General features: G+C 37.7%; 1 protein-coding gene across 1 annotated transcript; it reads left to right on the forward strand.

The window, feature by feature from the left end:
* The first annotated feature begins 4,487 nt into the window (after positions 1–4,487).
* Positions 4,488–14,588, forward strand: cpsf3 (cleavage and polyadenylation specific factor 3). The gene is made up of 18 exons (XM_007235251.4): positions 4,488–4,713; positions 5,420–5,483; positions 5,842–5,939; positions 6,024–6,152; positions 6,253–6,430; positions 6,529–6,618; positions 7,258–7,408; positions 8,105–8,280; positions 8,542–8,700; positions 9,089–9,235; positions 9,336–9,488; positions 11,661–11,769; positions 12,116–12,214; positions 12,410–12,504; positions 12,613–12,700; positions 13,432–13,498; positions 13,631–13,727; positions 14,179–14,588. Exons 1-18 carry the CDS (start codon positions 4,643–4,645, stop codon positions 14,278–14,280), a joined length of 2,073 nt encoding a protein of 690 aa, XP_007235313.1. The 5' UTR covers positions 4,488–4,642; the 3' UTR covers positions 14,281–14,588.
* Positions 14,589–14,609: the final 21 nt, after the last annotated feature.

Raw genomic sequence — 14,609 nt, forward strand, 5'->3', positions numbered from 1 at the left:
ACTCAAAGTTTGAATGCTAGGTGTCAGAAACGGGCCAAAGAGTCTAAAAGCGGAGAGGGTGCGCATTTCTAGCTCAGAAAAACGGGCCAAAGAGTCTAAAAGCGGAGAGGGTGCGCATTTCTAGCTCAGAAAAACGGGCCAAAGAGTCTAAAAGCGGAGAGGGTGCCCATTTCTAGCGCAGAAAAATGGGCCAAAGAGTCTAAAAGCGGAGAGGGTGCCCATTTCTAGCGCAGAAGAATGGGGCAAAGAGTCTAAAAGTTGCCGTAATTAAGGAGTTGAATATTAAGAGACATCATGAAATTAAACATCAATTTGAAAAATCTTAGTTTACACAACACTGTCTAAGATAAAGATAGTAAGTCAAGTAAAATGGTGTGTAAATCATAGTAATCAGGAAAAAAGTATTATTTAAAGTGGTATATTTCATTATTTGTTTTATTACAGAGTGTGGCCAGTGACTTCAAATATATTTCTCTTTCTGGCCCCCAACAAAAAAAAGTTTGGACACCCCTGCGATAGATAGATAGATAGATAGATAGATAGATAGATAGATAGATAGATACATACATACATATCAATACAATGACAAATTGCTGCTTTTTCTAATTGCATTTTTTATATTGTTCTAACTTTTTCTGATTTCAGTTGTAATTTAAACTATTTTAAGCGAGACAGTAAATGAGTTTGTGTCTACAAGCTTTTAAACATATACTGAATAAAAAAACATTAAAAGATATTGCTTTTTTCATTAATTGCAATGTAATATATATATTTTTTTGACTGGACCAAACACAGTTCAGCAAATCAGAATTTTGCACAGAACTGTAGCTACATTTTTCTGTATCATTTGTATCATTCGGTTCATTTTGCACAGTGCCCTGATAATGATTAAGCATCTTTTCCTTATGTGATGCATACTGTTTCTAAATTAGCAGCTTCACATAAACACACACAATCCACAGCTCACAAACTAGATTCAAGCTCATAAGAAATGGAAAGAGGTGCACATTTCTGGGAGTAATTAATAAAATACAATTGTGCACAGTGTGGCTGGTGAGCTCTTGTCTGGAAAGGACACTTATAACTCAATGGAACTTCAGATGAGACCGTTACTTGGTCAGTGCAGTACATATAGTATTATGGCTTTTGCGGCTCCAGTATGTCAGTTGGTGCATTCACAGACACAGAAACGTATGGTTTCACTTCAGCATTATCCTAACACACGCTGTCTCAGTACTGTGTTGCCACGTTGGTGCTAGCTGTAACACCTCAGCACAGCATAATGTATTCTGTATTTGATATAATTTTATTTTTATTCTATTTTATATTTGTCTAATTTAACTATTGCTCTTTGGGTGAAACTGGACCAAGGGAATTACAATTTAGTTCCACCTCATGTACCACATTTCTTCGCATGTTTTCATTAGCCCTATAAAACCTCTGACCCATTTTTGAATACTAATAACAATTTCAAAACTGAATCAGCTGAATTCAGTAAGCATTCGTGTCTGTTTCTTATTGTGGGAACAGGACTGAATATTTTAAGTTTAAAATCATGATGTAATGTATATGACACAACACTTTTCTAACTATTGTTAACATTTTGCTATAGAAATCAGGTCATAACTAGCTATATGGAACCTAGAAATATTTAATTAAAGAATCTGAATGGCTAAATTGTTGGAAAAAAACTGTATAAACATTTAACAAAGAGTTTATCTTCAGCACTAACCCAGCATGCCTACATTCTATAAATGGTCAAATAAATCAACACCGATTCACATGCTGTGCTGTTATAATGCACTCAGGATGTTCCGTATATGTAATTTAAGGACTTCATAAGTTATACTAATGGACAGAGTGCTGTAACAACCTTTACACAGCTTTTAAGGGGTCTGTGACACACATATCACCATGGGTTCTTTTGAATTAGTTTTGCCTCTTTTTATTGTTGCATGAATCACTTATAAAACTACTAAACAATATTTATTGATTGAACACTGAACTAAACATAACTTTCCAACAGAAATATTAACAAAGCACAATATGTCACAAAAAATATTAACATTTAAACACCTATTCAAAAATGTCACTGTGAAATATGGTTCAATCACACCTGACACTGTAAACTGTAACAGCAGAGTTGCTGCAGTCATTACTGTAAAGATGGTCCAGGTAAAGCTTAGGGATATATAATATAGAGATTCAACATTGTCACGTCACAGGATGGGCAATGTGAAATTACATCAAACACTTTTCAGAAATATATTTCAAATATTGCAATGTCAAGTTTTTTCTGTATTGGTGCAGCCCTAATAAATCCAATTAGACCTGCCACTGTAAATTATTGTCCAATGAGAATAGCCATTCTTAAGGACGACCTAGTCAAGCTGACACTATAAAGGATGGGCCAAATTCACTATTGCCTTCTAACCTATTGTTCTTGCTTGTGCATATTGTATTATTGTATTTATTATTTACTGCACATTTGTGTTTTTGTGCTTTGTCCATTGACACTGCACTACTGTATCTATTTGTCATTTTTATACTGAGAAGTAGCCTTGTATTGATTTGATAATAATATAAAGTGAATTGATATTTAATCTTTTTTTTATCAGCTGTTACTGTAAACATTGCCTAGTCAAAACTGGTCAGTAAAAGATGTACCAATTAGAGTCAGTACTTTGTTAATAATTTAAGTTAATATATATACATACATACATATATATATATATAGTCATTTTTAAAAGGAAGTGGTCTGGTAAGGTTTGGCTGGAGTGTTTCTGGGTACGTCAGGTCTTCATGGGTCACCTCTGAAAGAGACCACAACACAAAAGCACTTTTAAACGTACTCTGTCACGTGCTCACTAAAATTATATATTCTTATAGGAGAGGCCTTTTAATCCTCCAAACCCCCAAATTACTGACGGTAGGTTTAAACTGACCGGGCTTGTTTTTTTTTTGTAAATACTGTCAATTAAACATTTACCAGCTATTATAAGGCAGTATGAGAGATGGTTTATAGAGAGCCTGACCACCTTCCTATCTCCACCGTTATATCAGAAAATTGCTAATAACCGCTAGAGGGAGCCCGCGAGCGAGTCTTGATGGGGTAAATTGAGCTAAACGGCTAAAACATTTTTTTTTCTTTACTTTTTACTTATATCTGTAACACTCCTCCATTAACTAAAACGATCGATTTCAGCAGGGTCTATCAGATCAATGTAAGGCAGAGCATCCATTCCCTCAAGGCCCAACCCCATTTCACCCCTTGGTCCTACCACTTACCCCTACCTCTTGTTTTGCGAGTGCACACCAAGGGGGAGGGGTGTCCCGATTCTTGTTAGGCTAGAGGGGTAGGGGGAGCCCTTTATATGGAGATTTTTTTTAGATACACACTTCAGACCGAGGGGTATAAGAATCGCTAGTAAGATGGCAGCACAAAGTGACGATTAGCATTTATGAATTAATGGCCGAATTCTTCATAACAAGCATAAAAAAAACACTAGTAGTTTGTCTCAACTTTCTCGTTGCAACTCGTTGCAGCATCTCCATATGAACTCTGCGACAGACAACAGAAGCTGCCGCATTTAAGGCGGAACGGAAAAATAAAATAAAAGCTAATTTCAGCTCCTCATCACAGAGGAATTAAGAATAGACAATAGTAATTAATTTCTAAACCATCTCCCCCCTTTCTGAAGACAACCATTGCTCTACAGTTAACTATAGTTAACCAGCAGCAGCTAATTTACTGAACTTTATTTAGCGCTCCTGATGATATAAGTTACCAGGTGCTTGAAGAGTTGTCCCAATTCTTAGGGGAGGATGACTTAAAGCTCCCACATCAAGGACGGCACAAGGACGGCCTCCGCCCTGCTGCCATCAGGGAGGAGATTGCACAGTCTCTGGGCTAGGACCTGCAGCTAGCTAGCTACCCTTCCCAGTACTGAAACTTTTCAAAAACTGATATACTCACGCACCCCATACCTGCACTTCTGCTTACACTTGCACTATCATACCCACTTTAATTTGCCCCTACAACTGTGACCATCATTGTTAAACACCCCATCACAAATGCACTACTGTCTTTTGTCTCATGTCTATCTGTGTCGTTGTTGTATTATACATTAAGCGTATCTTATTCTTTCATATTTATAATCTTACTTTGCTGTACTTGTAACTTTGAAAAGGAGAGTAACGTGATTTCAATTTGCTGGAGCCTGGAGCGCCCCCTGGTGGTAAAATAAATCCGGAGAAGAGGCTATTCTTAAATTGGGATTGTGTATTCTCTGCGCTCAGTGTGAACACTTTTTTGTAGCACTTTCTGACCCTTGTAAAATTTTAATTACTCTTTTTATTATTGTTGTGTGTAGATTGATTTTGTTCATTATACATGTATCCTCACTCTAAAATTGAACGTTAAAGGATGTGTGCTGTGTGGGTTCTCTGGCTAAAGGAGACTTTTATTTTGAAATCTCGTCACCCCGGAGGTTGTTGGTGGTTGACCGGGGTTCACGCGTAGAGCTGAGCGCGCGCCCGCTGTTGTTTAGTTAGTTTAAGGCTGAGCGGTCGGTTTTTCAGCGGTAATGCGGTTCAAACTCTGAACTGTGAGATATAGGTTACTCCATACACCTGTGTAACTATGGCTACAAAGCGGAAATCAGACCTGCCCGTTCCCGCTGAGGAAAGTGATCAGCTCCTCATCAGACCACTGTGAGTTCACACACACAGAGCTAACCGGCTAAACCCCCCTGGAGTCACTACACACACAGACTGATAGCTCAGCTCCTTTTCTCCTCAGTCACTTAAAAACTTCACCTCCTAATGACAACTCAAACATTTATTTAATTTGAGTTATGTTCGGACATTTCTATTTTCAGTTTAAATTTAACATGAAGAACACAGGGACGGTTTAATATGTGAAAGTTAATCGAGTTAGAGGTCTCATTCCATAGTTTTTTTCAGCTATTTTTAAACGTTTAGTTTTGGTCTCTAGAATGAATAAATGTCATGTGAGCTGTTTTTGTGAAAAAAAAAAAGTACTCCTGTGTTTCGGTATAATGCTGCTTTAGTCCTGTGGTGGAGTGGCTGGGGAGAAACATAGGATTTCAGCTTTTGCTCATAAATATTAATACATGCAAACATATTGCCTCTTAGTGGCAGACAGCACTGCGAGGCAGCGAGACGAACAACTACCTATCCAAATTGGACAGCTTTGTTGCTGCCTATCTTTTTGTCAAACTTGATCATTCCATTTTCAGCCTATGAGATCCTTAACGAGGTAGCTGTGTTGTGAGGTAGCTTATTTAGTTATTAAGATCTATTGTAATAGCTAACTTTGTATTTTAGCTCCCCTGTTAGGGCTTATTTTCTATTATTGGATGACTAACATAAGTTTTTTCTATCTTCTGTGTGGCAGGGGTGCTGGCCAGGAAGTGGGCAGGTCATGCATTATCTTGGAATTCAAGGGACGCAAAATTATGGTAGGTTTTACCATGGTGTATCTTAGGGCAACACAATATTTAAAATAAAATACATACAAAAATATTGGGATTCTTAGCAGATATCACCAAAAGTTAAAGATCATGATATAAATCTGTGTATCAATGTTTAGAGAAAATGAAATGCTTTTGTTGGTTGATATCATTGATCAGGTATAATATTCACACATGACTATTGTGCATTCGCACGGTACGATATCGGTGATAAAATGAAATAGTTAATGTGAGTCAACCACCTTTATCTCTGAATTGAACCAATGATGATATATTATGCAGCCCTAATGTGTCTGTATTTCTTCTGCAATTATTTCATGGTATCATCCACAACATTTCCTTACAGCTGGACTGTGGCATTCATCCTGGACTTGAGGGAATGGATGCGCTGCCTTACATTGATCTGATCGACCCTGCTGAAATTGATCTTCTTCTGATCAGCCAGTGAGTGTTTTTTTTTTTTAGTTTATGGAGGAGTATTACAGATTTGAGTAAAAACTAAAGGAAAAAATATATATTTCTTGCTAGTTTTCATCTGGATCACTGTGGAGCACTGCCATGGTTTCTGCAGAAAACCAGCTTTAAAGGAAGGACCTTTATGACCCATGCAACCAAAGCCATCTACCGCTGGCTACTTTCAGATTACGTCAAAGTCAGGTACAGAATGACTGCCATCTTTTTGAATGCATCAATTTGTTTGTTAAATGATTGTAGCTTTCTGGGAGTGATGTTAAATACTATGTGTGTCTGTTTGAAGTAATATCTCAGCAGATGACATGCTGTATACGGAGACAGACCTGGAGGAGAGCATGGACAAGATTGAGACGATCAACTTCCACGAGGTGAAAGAAGTGGCTGGCATTAAGTTCTGGTGCTACCATGCTGGGCATGTTTTAGGAGCAGCCATGTTCATGATCGAGATTGCTGGTGTGAAGGTGAGTACGGCTAATTCATGAAAATGCTCAGACGTTCACTAACCCTCACACAGCTGATCAGCACAACAAGGCTAACTAACTGTCCCCCCCCCCCCAAGCTTCTCTATACTGGAGATTTCTCTCGCCAAGAAGACAGACATCTGATGGCAGCCGAGATTCCCAGTGTTAAGCCAGACATCCTTATCACAGTGAGTAACAGCGTTCTTTAATGTATCTTTATGTTGTCAGGACTTACCGTATTTTACGGACTATAAGGCCCACCATCAGTGATCGTCTGTTTTTTGGTCTATTTTCATACATTTTTATACGATTATAAGGCGCATTTTAAGCGACAATAGTAAGGAACAAGGGTGTCACTGTGTTTCCCTTCTGATGGGGAACCATGGAAGTAGTGTGACTAATGCTAATACTTTCTCCAGCCTTGGTGCTGAAGGAAAACTTAACTGAAACTCCTTTATAATGCTGCACTTCAGGCTTTACTGCTCCTCACAACCTGACTGGTAGAATTCATACATACGATGAACTGGATTATAAGGTGCAATTTTTTGAAAAAATTAAAGGATTTTAAGTGCGCCTTATAATGTGAAAAATATGGTATGTTTTATTATTATCATCATTATTATTATTATTATTGTTGTTGTTATTTTTTGTATTCTGTCGTGGTTGTGTGATTGTCAGCTATATTGTTCAGCCAGTACATATAAATATATTTATTAATTAGATGCCCTAATCTAGAGTGACTTACATGTGAACATACAATCTGTTTAAACATGCAAAGTTTAATGACTTAACACAGCACTTTGTCCCCTTTTTAAACCTGTGTGCAGGAGTCCACATATGGCACACACATCCATGAAAAGAGGGAGGAAAGAGAAGCCCGCTTTTGTAACACCGTTCATGACATTGTGAATCGGGAAGGACGCTGTCTTATCCCTGTATTCGCTCTGGGCAGAGCACAGGAGCTTCTGCTTATCCTGGGTAAGAATTAACAGTATGGATGCAGATTTTAACTATTTAGGAACAGCCGAGCCCACGTATGTTATGAGCTGACTGTGCATACCTATGTCATAGCATCAGGCGTTTTTCAGCCAAAATATGCTATCTAGATTAGCCAATAAGATTTAGGAGTTAATGGTTAAGCAGTTTAGCAGCATAGCAGTGAGTCACTTTTGCACCTGCTCGCTAACAGGAAGCTGCAGTTTCTTATCCAACCTTTAGATGGAATTACTGAAATGGAGCACAGCTGCAGATAAACAATTAAGGAACTTCGCTTTCTTGTCTCGCTCGTCTGAGTAACCACTCTACACCTACTCTAAGCCTGAGCAACCATTCTTATGCTACAGCTCAGCTACAGGCTCAGCTCAGTGAGGAGTTTTTGCTGTTTTTGCAGTTCGTATGTGTAGGATTAATGCGCCTCATGGTGGAAAGAAAATAATTCCCAGTAACCGAATAATACTGTTCTCCTGAGTGCATTTTTAGCAGAGCTAAAAGTAGCAGAGCTGGTTAACACCACTGCAGCAGCTGTCAGAATGCTACATGAATTTGGCTAGTTGCATTTTTGAAGTGCAATTAGCCAAATATTCAATATTTGATCATCAGGGCTCACCTATACTCAGACAGCTTAATTTTCTTTGACCAAAGAGTGATTGTATGTTTCTTTTTTGCCTGTTTTAGATGAATACTGGCAGAATCATCCTGAGCTTCATGATATTCCCATCTACTATGCTTCATCCCTGGCCAAAAAGTGTATGGCTGTTTACCAGACCTATGTTAATGCCATGAATGACAAGATCCGGAAAGCCATCAACATTAACAACCCCTTTGTCTTCAAACACATCAGCAACCTCAAGGTGAGCACCTTAAACTCCTTGAACAATTGTCAATTTATAGACTCATTATTAAGACTGGATGTAATAATTATTTTCTATTAGTTATGCCAGTGTTGTAATTACTAAATGAAAATAATAGTATATAGGCAAATACCATGAGCAACATCTCATTTATGGAACACATCATCCTGTGCATGGCTTGTGCCACTGTGCCACTGTGGCTCAGTAACTGTGCAGAGGTCAGACTGGTAATTCATCTCCTCAATGTGTTGTCTTCTCCAGAGCATGGACCATTTTGATGACATCGGCCCCAGTGTGGTGATGGCATCTCCTGGTATGATGCAGAGTGGTCTCTCCCGAGAGCTTTTTGAAAGCTGGTGCACTGATAAGAGAAATGGCGTCATCATTGCTGGCTACTGCGTGGAGGGAACGCTTGCTAAGGTATAGAAACAACACACAGCCTCTCATCATGTGGACCTGGCTGCACTGACTGATGTGCTTGACTTTTAAATACTCTTGATACAGTGAAGAAATTAGTATCTTAACTTAAAAAATTTATGCCTTTATAAATTTATGCTTTATGCCAAATACCAAATATAACTGAATTTCATGTTTTTTTATAGAAAAAGTCATAAATAGCCCAGACTTTCAACTGCTGTATTACTGCTTTATTACTTCCATATATTTGTATTGTTAGGTTTTGAGATATTACTTATTTTTTATCTGTTAAGGGTTGCATTAGAACAGTAATTTCTAACTTAAGTCTTCATCAAATGAAAGAAATCGCATAAGTCAGATATTGTACTTCTGTTGTCTGGGCTTTGTACAGCACATCATGTCTGAGCCAGAGGAGATCACCACCATGTCAGGCCAAAAGCTACAGCTGAAGATGTCTGTGGACTACATCTCCTTCTCAGCTCACACTGATTACCAGCAGACCAGCGAGTTCATCCGAGCACTCAAACCACCACACGTGGTGAGCTGTTTAAAGAATTCTGTACCGTTTTTATTATCAAAACCAAGAAATGCTGAATGTCTCTGAGAGATGTGTGTGTAAACCTGTACATTGTGTTCAGATCCTGGTGCATGGAGAGCAGAATGAGATGGCTCGACTGAAAGCAGCACTTATTAGGGAGTATGAAGACAATGACGAGGTTCACATTGAGGTGCACAATCCCCGCAACACTGAGGCAGTCACCCTCAACTTCAGGGGAGAGAAGCTGGCCAAGGTGAAAACTTCTCTTCCTTATATTATGAATGTCTCATATGTTCAGCTGTGTTTGAGCCACAGTTTAGTGATTTTCCTGCTCAAACACACTTGATTCAAATAAGCAGTTAATTATTAGTGGGAGTGTTTGAGTAAGCAAATTTACTAACCAGCACAAGATACTGGTTCTTCATAACCAGAGCTGAATAAACTATTCTCCTTTTTAAAGCTCACCTTCCGTCGTTTTTTCTTTCATTTTAAAATGTCTAGTTGTGGTCTCTAGTATGAATGAATGACATGTGAGCCGTTTTTGTAAAAAAAAAAAGTGCTCAGGTGTCTCTGTATAGCTCTTTTTTAATGGACTGTTTTAGGGGTGTGTCCAAAATGACCAGATTCCAGCTTTGCTCATGAATATTCATACATGCAAACAGCATGCAAATATCTCTCCTCTGATTGGCTAGGAGCACTGCGACGCCCCTCCGCCGCTCTGCCGCTCACTGCCTCCCACCTCCTAACTCAGGGATGGGCAACTGGCGGCCCGGGGGCCGCACACGGCCCTCGTCATCACTCAGTGCGGCCCGCGAATAGATCAAAAATAATTTCATAATTTCATAATTAAAAAAAAAAAAAAAATGTAATTCTACTTCGCTTCCAAACAATAGCGGGCACGGGCGCTTTGCAACAGTGAGCTTCAATAAATGTTGGGCCTCTGTGGTCTAGTTTTCTGCTATTATTGAATGAGCTATTTGCAATCAGTTTTTAAATCTTTTTTGTTCTTTGTTATAAATGAGTTCAAATTTTTTCTAAGCAAATGTTTTGTCCTTGTTGCTTATGAAGGACTTGTTATAATGAACTTATTTTACACAGAGGAACTACTGTATTTGCAATCAGTTTTTTTAAGCAAACTTTTTGTTCTTTGATATGAAGGACTTCCTTTTTGCACTTTTTTTAAGCAAACGGTTTGTCTTTTGCCATATTAAAATGCATTAATATGCAGAAAATAGTTGTTAATAAATGTTGGTGCTGTAAACATACAGATATAAATTCATATAAAATTTGTTCTTATTGAAAATCATTTGTAGCGTTTTTCATATTCAATTATTTGAAGTGCGAGGTCATGTGGCCCTCCAATGGTCATGCTGAAAAAAATGTAGCCCTCTCCATCATGGAAGTTGCCCATCCCTGTCCTAACTGATGAGCGGTGATGTTGCGTCGCTTCAGCTCCGCCTCTGGGAGTTTCTCGAGCCAAGGTGGGCTGGTCTGTGAGTTTCTGCCTATGTAGGCAGAAAGATAATTCAAAATTCACCCGTTTTTCGGAGGGGGGGAGGGGGGATTTCTTTGCTTAGCTCCTGCAGACAATGGGGGCTGCAAAACAGTTTAATGTGCAGGTGTACACATTCAACTCGGAGGGACCTACTGTATTACACAAAAAACAAGAAAAATCGGATTTTCGCGGAAGGTGACCTTTAACCTATTTATAATCTGCCACATCTGTAGAAATTAGAAAACCAGTTGACTTAATATTTATATGTAATATATGAATACTCAATTTAATCAGGGAATGTTTATGCAAAAGCAACTTTATCAATTCTTTAGTCAACATGTTCATATTAAAGCAGCATTATGTAACATTTCACTGAAAATAGCAGTTTTAATATCATATTTACGCTCTGTTGACCTGTAATAAGGAGAATATTGGTTCTGTCATTTGTGACTCACCAGAAACCGTGTAATGCTGCATAGCCAGGTTCTGTTGTGCAGAACTCTCAGCTGGCCAAATGCATGTGAAAAGCATTTAGTTTAGTGGTGGCTCAAAGCTTGTTATCGTTCACAGTAATATTGCCCCCAAATTCTGACAAAAATCTCCTTATTGTAATATTGTGATATTCTTAAAAGCAAATCTGTTTGGAAGGTTTTGCTACTAACTGTATTTGCTGTTAATTGTTTGTTTGAAGTTTATATGCTGCTCTTGATTTATATGCTGTATTGTTTTTTTTTGGTTATGTTACTTAGGTAGGTTGCTGTTAACGGAATAGACAAATGTTTTAAATGTTTTTTTATCTGAATGTATGAAAGCTTTATATTAATACTAAATAACACAGTGTGTTGCAGTAGTATATTCTTGGAATTCATAAAAAAAATGCCAATGTTTGCCAGCATGGATACTAGAAAACTATTTGTATGTATCTTGCAGGTGATGGGCTCTCTTGCAGATAAAAAGTGTGCTCAAGGCCAGAGGGTTTCTGGAATTCTGGTGAAACGCAACTTCAGTTACCACATCCTCACTCCGTCTGACCTCTCCAGTAAGTGAGCTATGCTTTTGAAGGGAGGGAATTTAGAGTATTGTAATATGAGTATTAGAAGTGCATATCGTCACTGTCCAATGAAAAACACATATCTCCATTTTTGGTGATTTTTAGTTTACTACATAATATGAACAGACAAACTGTTCTTTACAGTGTGCCAAAATTTCTTGATGAACGGACCAATGGAAACTCTTCAAAATGACCTGAAATAACCTCTTTTTACATTGACTTCCATTGAAAGTTTACAAGTTTTTTCTCTATCCTGTAAAATTGCTGTTTTGGAGATAAGTGTTTTTCATTGGACAGCGACGATATGTTCTTAAATTTCCTTTTCTCTGTTTAGATTACACTGATCTGGCTATGAGCACCGTGAAGCAGTCGCAGGCCATTCCTTTTTCTGGACCCTTCAACCTTCTGCACAACCAATTATGCTACCTGGCAGGTGTGTACTGTGGATGTGTTTGTTTGGACAGAGTGTGGGTCAGTGGGACTGTGTTTTTCCGAGCCACTGTTGTTCTTGCTTTTAATTTCAGTGATCCTGATCTGGCTCTGTGTAAAGCTGCTTTATTACAGTGACTGTCATAATGCACCTTTGCCTTCCTTTAAGTAATTCCCACAATGCGTGTGTGTTTTTCAGGAAATGTAGAGGAGGTGGACACAGCAGAGAAAACCACCCTGAGGATCTTTGACAGCATCACCTTAGTTCATGATGGCAACATGGTCTTACTGGAGGTGGGAGGCTCCGCACTGATTTTAATTACATGCTCATTACAGAAATACATGAATAAATTAATCTATTTAAGTAAGCTAAATGAAGTGTTTGTATGTCTCTCATGACAGTGGGTTTCCAATCCTTTGAATGATATGTACGCTGATGCAGTCACCACAGTGGTGCTAGAGGTGCAGTCAAACCCAAAAGCTCAGAAAGGTAAGTATTTACCATAACATATACAGCGAACACTTACGTTTCTGAATTAGTTTCTCTGATTTTGCTATTTATAGGTTTATGTTTGAGTAAAATGAACATTGTTGTTTTATTCTATAAACTACAGACAACATTTCTCCCAAATACCAAATAAAAATATTGTAATTTAGAGCATTTATTTGCAGAAAATGAGAAATGTCTGAAACAACAAAAAGATGCAGAGCTTTCAGACTTGAAATAATGCAAAGGAAACAAGTTCATATTCATAAAGTTTTAAGAATCCAGAAATCAATATTTGGTGGAATAACCCTAGTTTTTAATCACAATTTGTATGCATCTTGGAATGTCCTCCACCAGTCTTACACACTGCTTTTGGATGAATTTATGCCACTCCTGGTGCAAAAATTCAAGCAGTTCAGCTTGGTTTGATGGCTTGTGATCATCCATCTTCCTTTTGATTATATTCCAGAGGTTTTCAATTTGGTAAAATTAAAAAAACTCACCATTATTAAGTGGTCTCTTATTTTTTCCCAAAAGGAATGTATATGACTTACACCAGAAAATGTAAATATTATTATGATATAAAAAAGTGTGTGGGAATCTGGATACTACTGGTAATAAAACATAAAGAAAAAGACATCTGCAAAATATTGTTTTACATTCTAAAAAACAAAAAAACTCAGGCCTGTCTAAAATCTATTCGATTAATCTGGTGATCTTTTTTTCCTTTCTAGCTATAAAACACAGTGAGAAGAAGGTGGATCCAGATGTGTTCCACAACAGACTACAAATCATGTTCCAGTAAGGAGGCATTTTTATTAAACACTATACGACTCTTTATTTTTAATTTATAGTCAAATGTAATGAGTGGATTAATATGCATTTATATAATATATAAATAAATGATTCTGAACACTGTGTTTCACTCTGCAGAGACATGTTTGGTGAGGAGTGTGTAGACTTCAAGGACAAAAATACTGTTACTGTAACAGTAGATGGCAAGACTGCCAACATCAACCTGGAGACTAGGGTGAGTGCCTGTTTTTTTCTCTCTCTCTCCCTAGATATACAAAATCACCATCACACAGCAAAATTTACCAACAAAAATACATTTCTGAATGTTTAAAAATAGATTTTTTTTTTTTTTCGATGGGAAAATGGGCCAAACAAGCGATTAATTTCTATAACTGATGTTAATTTTGATTTTGTGGTTTTACAGCTATTATATACTCAGAATAAACTGATCCATGTGCCAGTCACCTTTATTTCACCCTACATTTTGTGCATGTAAACTAAAAAGTAGTATTAATCTTAAGGACTAGTCACAGTTTAGACGGATACTTGAGTGGTAGCTTGTGTAAAATGCCTAAACTGTTTGTCTTGATGGTCCAATATGTATTTTTTTTTTGGTGGGCTGAGATGTGGACAAAATGTGTGGTGTTTTGTAAAGTTGACATGCCTCACTGCTTGTGTGTATGCAGACTGTGGAGTATGAAGAGGGCAGTGCAGATGACGAGTCTTTGAAAGAGATGGTGGAGCTGTCTGTGCAGAGGCTGTATGATGCCATAAATCCTGTGATGTGAATAAAAATGCATTTCTATCCTGAGGATGCTCTTCTACCAAATGATATCAGCACATCCACCCCTGTCCAGCCACTACTGATGGAAGAAGCAGAAACATTTTCTCTGCAAAATCCCCAACCAACTCTGTAAACACTGAGTTTCTGTTAATGGTTGAATTAACAAACTCACGCTAATTCAGTTTCAATACTTGTGAAAGTGTCAACATTTGCTTTTTTTTTTTTGTACACTTTTGTGTATGGTTCAAGTAGAAAGATTTAATTTCTATGGCTCGATATATTGTCCTGATTAAACAGATAATTTCTACAAAACGGTGTCCTCCAATATTGTAT

The sequence above is a fragment of the Astyanax mexicanus genome, chromosome 1, assembly GCF_023375975.1.
Source record: "Astyanax mexicanus isolate ESR-SI-001 chromosome 1, AstMex3_surface, whole genome shotgun sequence".
Classification (NCBI taxonomy): Eukaryota; Metazoa; Chordata; class Actinopteri; order Characiformes; family Acestrorhamphidae; genus Astyanax; species Astyanax mexicanus.